The 12444-nt window shown below is 36.4% G+C and overlaps 1 protein-coding gene across 19 annotated transcripts in view; it reads left to right on the top strand.

The window, feature by feature from the left end:
- Nucleotides 1-12444, top strand: part of BCAS3 (BCAS3 microtubule associated cell migration factor) — a 579161-nt gene that overhangs the window by 37964 nt on the left and 528753 nt on the right. For all 19 annotated transcript variants that reach the window (XM_087854571.1, XM_087854575.1, XM_087854572.1 and 16 more), the window contains one exon: nt 11718-11799. In XM_087854571.1, the coding sequence (XP_087710697.1) occupies nt 11718-11799 (82 nt within the window). The remainder of the gene's footprint in view (nt 1-11717; nt 11800-12444) is intronic.

The raw sequence follows: 12444 nt of genomic DNA, 5'->3' as shown, positions 1-12444 counted from the left end.
TATTTTTATTAATTAATAGCACCATAATTTTTCCATTCAGCCACACTGAAACTTTAGGGACTATGCCAAGTATTAGGGGATACAAATATAGCTAAGACCTAACCCTTGAGGAGATCATAGTCTACTTGTGTGAGATGTCAGTACTTCATTGCCGTCTGAGTCGGTGCTCCCCAAGTGGGAGTGCTTATGCCCTTAAGGAAGCATTTGTCCATGTTTGCAGACATTTTTTTATTGTCACGATGGGGAGTTGCTACTGGCATCTGGCGGATAAAAGCCAGAGATGCTGCTAAGCATCCTACAGTGTCCAGGAAAACTTCCCACAACAGAGAATTGTCCCTTCCAAAATGTCAGTAGGGCTGAGGTTGAGAAACCCTGGCCTATGAGATCAGTGTCACAACGGAGGAATGAATAGAGTGCTATAGAGCACTGAGTAGTGATGAGATGCCTGGGGGAGTTTTGACACTTGTGCTGCTAGTGAAGTTTCATAATGTTAGTATAAATAATGGCATCTACAATTGAAATAATCAGAATATACCACACACAGTATTTTAGGCACATTACCTATTATTCTCTATTATCCTGTCAATTTTACTATTTTTTTTAGAGTTTTTTTTTACTTTTAAGTAATTTTTACACCCAACATGGGCTTGAACTCACAACCCTGAGATCAGGAGTTGCACGCTCCACCGACTGAGCCAGCCAGGTGCCCCTCAATTTACTATTCGGTGTTATTCTCATTTTATAGATAATTAAAGCTCATATTTAACCCCTATGAACTCATAACCTCTCCTCTATCAATATTCCACATCTGTAATCCCCCTTCATCTGTGGTTTAACTTTTCATGATTTCAGATACCCACAGTCAACTGTGGTCCCAAACCAGATGATCATCCTTCTGACATATCGTCAGAAGGTCAGTAGTAGGGTGCCTGGGTGTCTGCCTTCAGCTCAGGTCAGATCCCAGGGTCCTGGGATGGAGCTCCACGTTGGACTCCCTGCTCAGCGGGGAGCCTGCTTCTCCTCCCTCTCCCTCTCTCTCGCTCCCACTCCCCCTGCTTGTGCTTTCTCTCTTTCTCTAATAAATACATAAAATCTTTAAAAAAAAAAAAAAAGGTCAGTAGTAGCCTAACCCTCCATCACAGTGCCTGCATCATTCACCACACTTCGTCTCATCACGTAGGCATTTTATCATCTCATGTCATCTCAAGTAGAGTAAGTACAGTACAATAGGATATTTTGAGAGTGAGAGAGAGATTCCCATAAGTTCTATTACAGTATATTGTAATATTGTTGTATTTGTTATTGTTGTTAATCTCTTACTATGCCTAATTTAAAAATTCAACTTCATCATGGTATATGTATAGGAAAAAACATAGTATAAATAGGATTTTTTACTATCCACAGTTTCAGACATTCACTGGTGGTCTTGGGATGTATTGCCCACAGATAAGGGGGGGGCTACTGTATAGTTTCGGCTTTCCAGCATGTCATATAGTTGGAATCATATAGCGTGTAGTTACTTCAGATTGGCTTCTTTCACTTAGTAATATGCATTTAAGTTACACCCAAGTCTTTTTGTGGCTTGATAGTTAATTTCTTTTTAGCGCTGAATAATATTCCATTGTCTGGATGGACCATAATTTGTTTATGACTGGTAACTTTTAAAAAATTAAGATATACTATAAAGTATACAAATCTGAAGTCTGTGTTTTGACAACTGTGTGTATATGTATGTTTATGCACATATATATGTTTGTGTGTACCCATACATAAATAAATGAAAGTACCATTAAGAACAAAAAACAGAACCTTTTTCTTACTCAGAAAATGCCCCAGTCAGTATTTCCTTTCCCCCCGGATAGGATAAAAACTGTTTTGACCACAGATTAGTTTTTCTTTCATTGAACTTCATATAAATAGAGGCACACGTAGGTGATGCTTGGTGCTTGTGTTTTCTCGCTCAGTGTATTTTTTAGATCCATCCATGTTGTTGCATGTTGCAGGAATTTGTATTTTTTATTTTATTATTGTGTTATATTCCACTGATTAACTATACTGATTTGTTTAGCTATTCTCCTTTTGGTGGGCATTTGTGTTTCTATAATGAATACAGCTCCTATGAATATAACTGTAGATACATGTGCTCTATTTTTCTTTTTGTGTGTGTGTGGGGGGGGAGGGACAGAAGAAGAGGGAGAGAGAGAATCTTAAGTAGGCTCCATGCCCTTTGTAGAGCCTGACGCGGGGCTCTATCTCACAACCCTGAGTTTATGACCTGAGTGGAAATCAAGAGTCAGACGCTTAACCAACTGAGCCACCCAGGCACCCCATATGGGCTCCATTTTTGAGTATGTACCAAAGAGCAGAATTGCTGGGTCACAGGTTAGGCACATATTTAACTTGATTAGAAATTGCTTACAGTTTATCAGAGACATTGTATCATGATACGCTTCCATCTGCAGTATCTGAAGAGTTCTAGTTGCTCCACTTCCTGCTGCTGGTGGTGGTGTCATTTTTTATCATCTTGTCAATCTTACAGGTTCGTATGGTATCTGTTTTGCAGAAAAAAACCTTAGGCTTCTATTTAATGTTTTTCTTTGGTTAGATATCCATTGCAAAACTATCTTCAACCAACAGATTATATCAGGATAGGTTTACAATACCAATAAAATATGACAAACGCAGTCTTTTAGAAGTGGAAAAAGGCTGTAAGCCGAAGTCGGCTTATCTGTAGCACTGTTTTCTCTCTCTTTCCAATTGGACATGTATTCCGCACAAAATAAAATAACAAGTTAAAGGGAATCCAGTTTGTGTGTGTGAGTGATGATGAAGTGTTTATGACAGCCGCTAGGCTGACACTCTCTGTAATGGTGTTACATTGACTTCTGAACACCTTCCAGTCTGCCTCCAGGCGTGTGTGTCTGTGTAGTCTGAGTGGTTTTACATTAACATCTACCCCGAGTAAGATCTTTTGACTACAGAAGTGTTACTTGCAAATGGAAGATACCATTAGGGCTGCTTCAAAGCTCGGAATGGTATTTGGATTGGTGGTGCCGAAGTAGTGGCTGGGGTTTTGAAGTGTAATGTCTAAATCTGTGTTGCATAACCTTAGGAACGTGTGAGTTTCAACTGCCTTTCTTTGATCTTCCTTTCAAAAATCAGGCTGAAGGGGAAAGGTGAAAGTCTCCTTAAAATACTCCTCTCTGTGTGTGCGAAAATTTAGAAGTATGAAAATATGATTACAAGTTCCATTCATTATTTGTGTTTTGTGGTTTTCATATTGTTCTTGAAACTCACTTCCTTCTTGCCTCCAGTTTTGTATTTTGAATTTAGTGTCAAGACCAAAATACAGACTCGGTTGCTGTCTGCTTTATGTGGTTAGCAAATATCTGCTCTATAAGTTGTTAGTCCTCAAAAATATGTGTTTTAGGTGGTTTTTGTGGTTTGCCTTTTTTTCTTGATGGCATACAGAGTAGGTTACAGAGATACTGACACTCTGACATTAACTGAATCATTTGTGGTTAGTTAGGCAAAAATAAAACAAAAACGTTGTCCCTGTCTTCCTCTTAATGTTAGGAGCTTTCAAAAGAATGACTTTTTTACTGTTAGGAATACTTTCTTTAAACTGTGCTATCTAAAGTTTTTGAAATTGATGGAACAGAGCTGTGACACATAAAATAATGCCCTGGCAATGACTTGTTAGTGAAAAAAAGGCCTGAGTTTAAAAATGGTTTTGAATACAGTATATTAATAGGAGGTTCTCATGCCTCTCTGGTCTGGTCATTTTGGGGGAATATCGTTCTTTGTGTCTTTAGATCTAAAATGAAAATATATCATCAAATTGGCTCACAGGGTGATTCTGGAGAGATTATCAGCTCTTACTAGAGATTGCTTTGAAGTTACAATAGTCACTCATGTAGCTAGTGCAGTCCTTTTGTTGCTTATTAGTTGAATGCCTCAGTATAAGATGATACTTCTCACTTCTTTCCCTATCTCCCTTTATATTTTTACCTTTTCTCCCTAATTTAAAAAAATTATTGTTGTGACTTTTTAAGTTAAAAAAACGGTCATGAGGCAATCTTTTTAAAGAATTTCATCATCAGTTCAGTTGTGTGGTCTGTATAATTAGCACACATGTAACAATTAGCAAAGTGATAACTGTACACTTGTACGTTTAAATTGGCTAAGTGAGTTCCTTTTGTTGCTTTAAGAACTGAATTCTTTGGTAAAAGACCTCATCACCTCTTCATTCTCACTCTGCATTTTTACCTTTTATCCTTATTTTTTGGGGGGTTATCAGGGAAGATTAAACTTTATTTGTGAAACTTCCACATTTTCCATATCTATATCCGTATCTATATAAATAAAAATTAATATACTTAATTTTTTATACATCTACATAAAAATTAAGTAGAAAGTACAGAGAATTCCTATACCCCCTTACTACCCCATTTACCCCTGTTAACATCTTGCATTAGTAAAGTACATTTGTTAAAACTAATGAAACAATATTGATAAATCATTAATAACTTAAGTCTGTAGTTTGCATTTTCTCCTTAATTAAAAATGTTTTACTTGGTGTTACCTTTTAAGTGTAAAACTAGGGAAATAATGCTCTTTTTCAAGGAACTTCATTTCAGTTGTGTCTCTATGGTTAGTGCATGTGGAACGAATAGATTGCTAGCTGTACATTAGCATATTTAATTGGGCTGTTGTTACATCACGGTTGGAAGGAAAACCTTTTGCAGGTAAAAATATCATATAAACACATAAAGGTTGGAATGAGTGTGGGATATTTGGCAGAGAGGGTGGAGACTGCCTTGATCTTGAGTGGAAGCGTGAAGACTAGTGTGATGAAAAGTGCTGCGCAGATGATGTGCTCCTTTCCACCTTGGTAAGAGTCCTTTTATTGAGAGCTGTAAGACAGAGGAAGTAATATACCGGTAGGTTCAAGAATGAGTTGTAGCAAATGTGTTTTATGATATGGTATTATAACAAATTTCCAGACATGATGTGTTACTAACACACTTTGAGAACAGTGGGGGCAAGTCCAATTTATGCCGAGTACCATCAAGATTGAATAATGAGGCTGATACAGACCCAGTCATTTATTCACCCATTCATTCAGCAGGCATCTTCTTGATTTAACTGTGTTTTGTTACATCTTTTAAATACACAACTTAATTATCACAGTTGCCTTGTTAGGTAGATGTATCGTTGCCCCTTATTTTAAAGCCAAACTCAGATTTAGCAAATTTGTATAGTTAATAAATTATTTTCTACTAAATTTTCTACTAAAATAAACTGTTGGAATATTTGATGTTGTTGATGTGTGATATTTGTCACTGATGATCCTGGTGTGTCGTATGTACTTGGCATTGTTGCCATAGGCCATGATTTCGGGAAAAGAATAACACTTCCAGGGTTCCCCCGTTGGCTGCTTTTATTCCCTCAGACTTCCCAGGTGAAGTCAGAGCCGTTACTAGTCTGGAGCACTCTGACATGAAAGATATTTTTGATTGAAAGTCAGGATGTGCATGAGATAAACACAGGCAATACTTGTTCTTCTGTTGTCTTTCATGTCCGGTGTCTTGGTTTTCAATTTGTATTTCTAGCCTGGAAATCATCTGCTATATATGCTGTAGCCATTTTGAAAAAAATAGGCAAAGTAATACCTCTTTTTAATTTTTTTATTTTAAAGGTGAAAACTTGTGAAAGTATTTATCAAGAAAAAAAAACTACTAATCATTATCTTTTGTTTGAACTGCTTGAGTTATAGGGTAAGATATAATAATTTTTATATGTTTCCTGTCTTAAACAGGGGCTGAATTTGCTTTGAATGTATGAATTTTTACAAATCAATATTTTCCACTTCAAGAGATGGATATCATGTTGCTATAACTAAACCATCATATCTTAGTTTGGGGGAAGGTTTGCTCATTACTGAATTTGGAATTAGGATATGAATTCGATTAGGTACAAAAAGTTCTACCTTTTTCTTGAAATGAGTTCTTGAGTCTCATTCATATTCTGAACTGTTTATTATACATACATCTGGAAATCGAGGGTCGTTCAGGGCAAAAGTCTTACATCATTTGCCCTGATGGAGGGCCACTATAATAAAGACTGTTTATATGGTTAGTTTGAGGCAGCATTGCTTTTCAGAGGAGACTGAACTGCATTTCATTCACTGTGCATAATAGATTTAAATCCATAATCCCTTAGAATCAGGCAACTGTAGGGGGCAGGAGACTTTTAACAGTCATTCATGGAATAGTATAACTACTGAATTCCAGTAAACAAATGAAAAGGCTTTCGATCATCTTCAGTCTTGAAGAAAATGCAAATTAAAACCATGGTGATGGTCCCGTTGAACACCCACCAGAATGGCTGGTACAGTACAACTGTTGGTGAGGATGTGGAGCTGGTAGAACTCTTTTACGTTGCTGGTGGAAGTATAAATTTGCACAATCACTGTAGAAAACTGTTTTGTTGAAATCTACAAAGTATGCACATATGCCTAATAAAAGAACAATTCTACTAGTAGGCATATACCCAGAAGATATACATATGTGTGTTCGCTAAGCAAAATGTGCAAGAATATTCGTAGGAGTGTTCTTTACAACGTTATTTTAAAAATGGTAAAATCATAGCTCTCGTACAACTGTAAAATGGACACATGTCATAGATTTTATTTAACTCATTAATAAGTGAAGTATTATTTGGCAAGTCGATGCAGCTGCATCAAAGGAGAATCTTAAGAACCAATTCAGGCAATTAGGGGAATACTGAAATGAACTTGTTATGAGATGCAAACTTGGTTAATATACTATTGAAACTAAAATGTACTGTCTGGAATCATCTTTTTTATAGAGTGCAATTCAGTTGTATCTCTTCCAGACAAAATTCATTTGCATTTCTGTGGACAAGAGTCAGTAGCGTTGCTATTGGTTTTCCATAACTTATAGTATTGCAAAATAACCCTGTCAAAACAAAGGTGCAGATGTCTATAGAATCAAATAACCCCAAATAACCCACTAGACACTCTTGGTAATCCATTGAAAGGACATACAGTAATTCTTTGCTCACTTGAAAGTTTTTTCAATTTTTAAGAGCCAAAAACTGGAAACAGCCCAGAAGTCCACCAACAGTAAAATGGATAAATTGCAGTATTTTTCATGTAATGAAATAAAAAAAGTACAGTAAAAAAAGAAGAAAAGTACAATCATATGCAACAATACAAATGAATTTCATATACATGTAATGTGCACAAGAGGCCATTCATGAAAGAGTGCATACCATGTGATTCTGTTTGCATAAAATTGAACGAGTAGAACTTATGTGTAATGTATTAGTGGTTATGGTTATTCTTGAGTTGGGTTTGTGACTGGGACAGGGTGTGGAGGGACCCTCTGAGTATCTATCATGTTCTGTTTCTTGATGATGTTGCTGGTAACAGAGGCATATTAACATGGAAAATTCATTAAGCTATGCATACATGTATGATTTATGTGTTATTTCTGTGTCTGTTATTTTTCAACAAAGTTTGCTAAAAAGAGTCAACTGCAGACACAGTTCTCCAATTTGGCCAGTATCTAAAAGTGGAGTTGGGGGTGTAAATATGTACTCTTGTTCTGAGTCATTATAGAGCATTATTACTATTATTGTTGTTGATATTTGATTGACTTTTCTATTTTGTAGTCGGATACCTTTGAAAAGCCATCAGGATTTCAGAAACAAGTTTGGTTCTGAGGGCTAGACGACCTTCATTTGCTTTTAGAGTTCTCTAACAGTAGTTACAAAGCTCTCCCACAACTTTTATAGCCCTTTCTCTGTGTGTATTATTGTCTCGGCTGTTATAGTTTCCTTTTGCCGTAGATTGAGTTGTGAGATTCTAAACTTGTACTCCCCCCCACACTTTTTTGGTTTGGTATGTAATTTGCATATTTTCACCATGCGAAAGCTATTTTCTATGGTTGGAAAAGATTTTTTTCCTACAGTGTGAACAAATCATTCTTTGTTCTCCTTATTGTGCCTCCAAACTGGTACGTCCGGTTTATGCTCCAAACAACAAAAGTCTGTCATCAGAAATTAAAATGCCAGTAAGAACAAAGGCAGAGACCCATGAGGAACTCTTGGAGAGGTTTCCTCCCTGTTTGCTCCTCTCCCCAAGTTACCACCGTTGCCAGGAAGTTGGAACATTGCTTGGTACACTCCTTCCTTGTAGTTCTGCCCTTGTATTTATTATTATTGTTGCTTTAAACATGAACTTGCAGCTCCTGGTGATTCTTGTCAGGATATATAAAATCCTCATCTCTGAGATTTTTTGCCATTTTCAATGAGCTCTTTTTTAAGAGATGTAAAAATCACTGTGGAAGCCTTTAAAAAAGTTAATCAGTTTTGACACTCATTTATTTGAGAGCAGAATTACCAGTGAACATACTGTATAAAATTATTAGAGGCAATTGAAAACGGCAGCTGAAGCCAGGCCTGTAAGGACTTACCCATCTTGTGTTCCTTCTAAAATGTGCACACGTCACGTCTTTATCTGTATATATTTTGTTGGCACTTCTGTTCTGAAATAGTATCCCAGTGTCGCAGTTGCACACGCAGTTTGAAGAGTTCTCTCCTCTCGGAAGTTTAACATTTGCAACTCACTTAGGATACGTTAGAATTAGGCTTCTAACAATCTTGATTTTAACGTAGTCACAAAAATCTGTAAATAGCGACAGGATGTTTCTTCATCCCTCCCTTCCCATATGTAGTAATTAAAGATTCTAGGATTTAACTTAGAGGTAATAAAGGATGGATAATAAACACAGGATGCATTTTGTAATCATTCCTAATGTTCTTTCTTACCTGTTGCTGTACATTTAAAGAGGGATTTAGAGTAGAAGCTAGGAATAGAATAGAGCATTTACGTCTGTTTTGAAAGCTGTTACACTGAGGAGCATGGTATGATCTGATTTCAAAATGGTTTTCGATGTCAGAGTAAGCTCTTGTGTATTAAATCGGTGTTAACAAATGTTTATCATATTGTGAGAATGCCAAGACAGGTTTGCCTTATTCTTTATTATTTAGTGTAGTTTAGTACATAGCTCAGTTAAATATGATTAGATTTTTTTTTTTAACTTTAAGGTTTATTTTATAGAACCAAAAGCTAAATGCTAGACCTGTGGCATATGGCAGTAATAGCACAGAGCAAATTTTGTGTCAGAATACTATGATTTGTTATAGTTATGAACTTGTATTTGTTATTAGTGAGAAGTGTTTTTCGTTGCTCTGAATTATAATTTCAATGCAAGTTCTATAGTATTTTATAACTTATTTTTTTATTTCCTAGTTAATAGAAATAGTATGTATATTGAAGAAGAATATTATTTATCCATTCTTCTATCTCCATTTTCATGGAGATAGCCAATAATAACTCCATAATATAATTGGATTACATTAGCGATATACTTTTCAGTGCAAGTGTGCCTAAGATCAAAGAGATCATAATTTTTAGATTTCAGAGAATGTATGATTACTGCATTGGGTGGGAGGTTGAACAAAGTGACCTTCTAAGACTTTTTCTAGATTTTAAATTCCGTTCTCTAATAGTAAACTGTAGACTTAAGAGCTACAGTATGTAATGGCCATGTTTTTCATGTAGAAAATTAATGTTCGCAAAGGACTTTGTAGAGAGCTCAGTTCTTATCTTTGGCTGTCCTGAGTTTATGGCTTCCGTATGTTTAATTGGTGATAGGTGGTGCTGTTGTTGCACAGTTAGTGTGAAGAGCCTAGCATTCCTCAGATCTGTTGCATCCCATGTTACAGAGGGATTTGCCATTGTGGCTTGTGAATGAGTTGTAATATTTTTTATTAAGCAGAATGAATATGATGTATCTTTTGGTATCATCAGAGTTTAACACTTAATAAGAAACAAAATATTTATAGTTTGCAGCTTTTACATTCAGATGGAAAGCAAGCTGAAGATCTGAACAAGTAGTTAATCTTAAAGACAGCTCTGCAAATATACAGATTAATATTGAAAGCTTTAGAAGCCATTTATCTCGTATACGTTGTTGATATTCTAAACTGCTTTTTTAGCAGGCCTATTAAAAAACTACCATCAGCGTGTTTCCTCTATTGAACGGTTGATCATTATTACATCTGTTGTCACTTCTTGGGTATTTAGAACTAGTTCTATCTTTTTTGCCATTTTCCCTGTCTGATATCACATATTCCATCGAGCACTTGAGAATTATGAAAATGTATTGGGAACTACATTACCATTTAAAGCAGTCTGGGAAGCCTTTCTTAACTAATCCTAGTTTAATCTGCTCAGTACTTTGGTTAGCAGCAGAGTGTTTCCTTGAGCGACTAATTTTGAAAATTGATTGTTTTCACACTCAACACATATATTGTCATATCCCTTTTACCTTTGGGCTAATAGACTACTGTACTCTTTATATCTGAGGAATAAATCTGATATGACTCAAAACGGACAGATACTTATATGGTGTTTGATCTAGGTGTATAATAAAAATGATGACACTTAAAGATGCTTACATATTACTTTTGTAAGTCATAGAATATTGAAATTACAAGTATCTTTGAGGTCCTTTAGCCCCTTAGTCTTTTCAGTTTATAAATGCAAAAGAATACAGGCTTAGGGGAGGTGGGGGCAGTGGGGAGATGTTGGTCACAGGGTACAGACTTGCAGTTATGTAGGATAAGGAAGTCTGGGGATCTAATGTTCGTGCATGATGACTGTAGTTAAGAGCACTGTACTGAATACTGGAAAACTGGTGCTCTCATCATACAAACGAGGTAACTGGGGAGATGGCTGCAGGGATCATTTTATCATCTCTGTATATTAAATCATCATGTCGTGCACCTTGAATATATACAGTTTTCATCCAAAACATATTTTAAAAAGAAAAAAGTATATAGATGTTAAGTGATTTATTCAAGGGGGTTAACAGGTGGGTAGTTGCAGGACCATAACCGGGTACACAGGTCATTCACATTTACTACAGTGTTCTTTGCGATATGTTTTGCTTTTTCTCATTTACAACATATTTATGGAAGTTACTACAACATTTAAGTTCTGCTTTTCAGAATACTAAGAATATTTACCTTTCTCTTACATGGAAAACTTCGTACTAATTTAAAATAGCATAGTTTGCTTTGCTCTAAAATGAAAGGTGACCGTGCAGAAACTGAGCAGACTTATAGTAGTTTTTTTTTAAAGATTTATTTATTTATTTATTTGACAGAGACAGCCAGCGAGAGAGGGAACACAAGCAGGGGGAGTGGGAGAGGAAGAAGCAGGCTCCTAGCGGAGGAGCCCGATGTAGGGCTCGATCCCAGAACGTCAGGATCACGCCCTGGGCCGAAGGCAGACGCTTAACGACTGCACCACCCAGGTGCCCCTATAGTAGTTTGTTAAAGATAAGAATTATAGACTTTAAGAACAGATCGTTCATTTTCCTATTTGTACCAGTGTGTGCACTTATCATTTTTATATATATATTTTTATATTTGTGGCAATTTAAACATGAATATACTTAATGTGTATGAACAGCCATAAATGCGTGTGTCTATGTGCGTGTGTGCATGTATTACGTTTCAGACAAAAAATTGTGATAAAATTTAGGAGATCTTGTTTTCTTATAGTCATGTTCTAACCTGCATTTTCATTTACTGAAATTTTTTGTCTTCCCATGCAGATCAGTGGGGAAGCACAGGAGCTCTTTTCTGTTCGACATGGCCCCATTCGAGCGGCGAGAATCTTGCCTGCTCCACAGTTTGGTGAGTGTAGCCCTTAAGAAGAAACAAATCATTCAGGAGTTTCTCTTTTATTGGTCTTGGACTACAGACAGCAAGAATGATAACTTAAGTCTATTTTCCTCTAAGCGTCCATACCCTTCCCTTCCTCCCCACAAGATAAACTCTTGTTCTGTCAGTTGAGATGGAAATAGGTAATCTTAACCAATTCAATATGGCCATTCACATTCTACTGTGGTTTTGATTTATCTACGTCCTCTTTGATCTCGATTTAGCCTCTGACTTTGCTGGCTCTTTCTCGAAGCCCTCTTCTCTCTTGGTTTGCATGGCATTACTCTTCCCAGATCCCTTCCTTGCTGACTGTGGTGCTTTTGTTATGTTTCTGGTTTAGCTTTCTTCTGTGGGTATTCCCCAGGTCTCTGTTGTTCTCACGTCTTTGCTCTTCTCAGTGATTCTTACAGCCTTGGAGGGCTTGGTTTTCACCATTATCTCGCTTGTAGAGGAGTGTGCTGTCTGCATTTCCAACTATGTCAGAAGTACGGTTTCGGGCTTTTGACCTTTGATCTCTGCTTTAAAAATGAATACTTCTTAATACCTCTTAATGCTGTATTTAAATATTATGTATGTTTTGCTTTTATTAAAAAAAAATCAAATACCTGTTTAAATTAA

The sequence above is a fragment of the Ursus americanus genome, chromosome 23 (assembly GCF_024610735.1).
Source record: "Ursus americanus isolate L20-20 chromosome 23, mUrsAme1.1.p, whole genome shotgun sequence".
NCBI classification, from domain to species: Eukaryota; Metazoa; Chordata; class Mammalia; order Carnivora; family Ursidae; genus Ursus; species Ursus americanus.
Note: the sequence above shows the minus strand (reverse complement) of the source record. Positions and strands in the feature narration are given on the sequence as shown.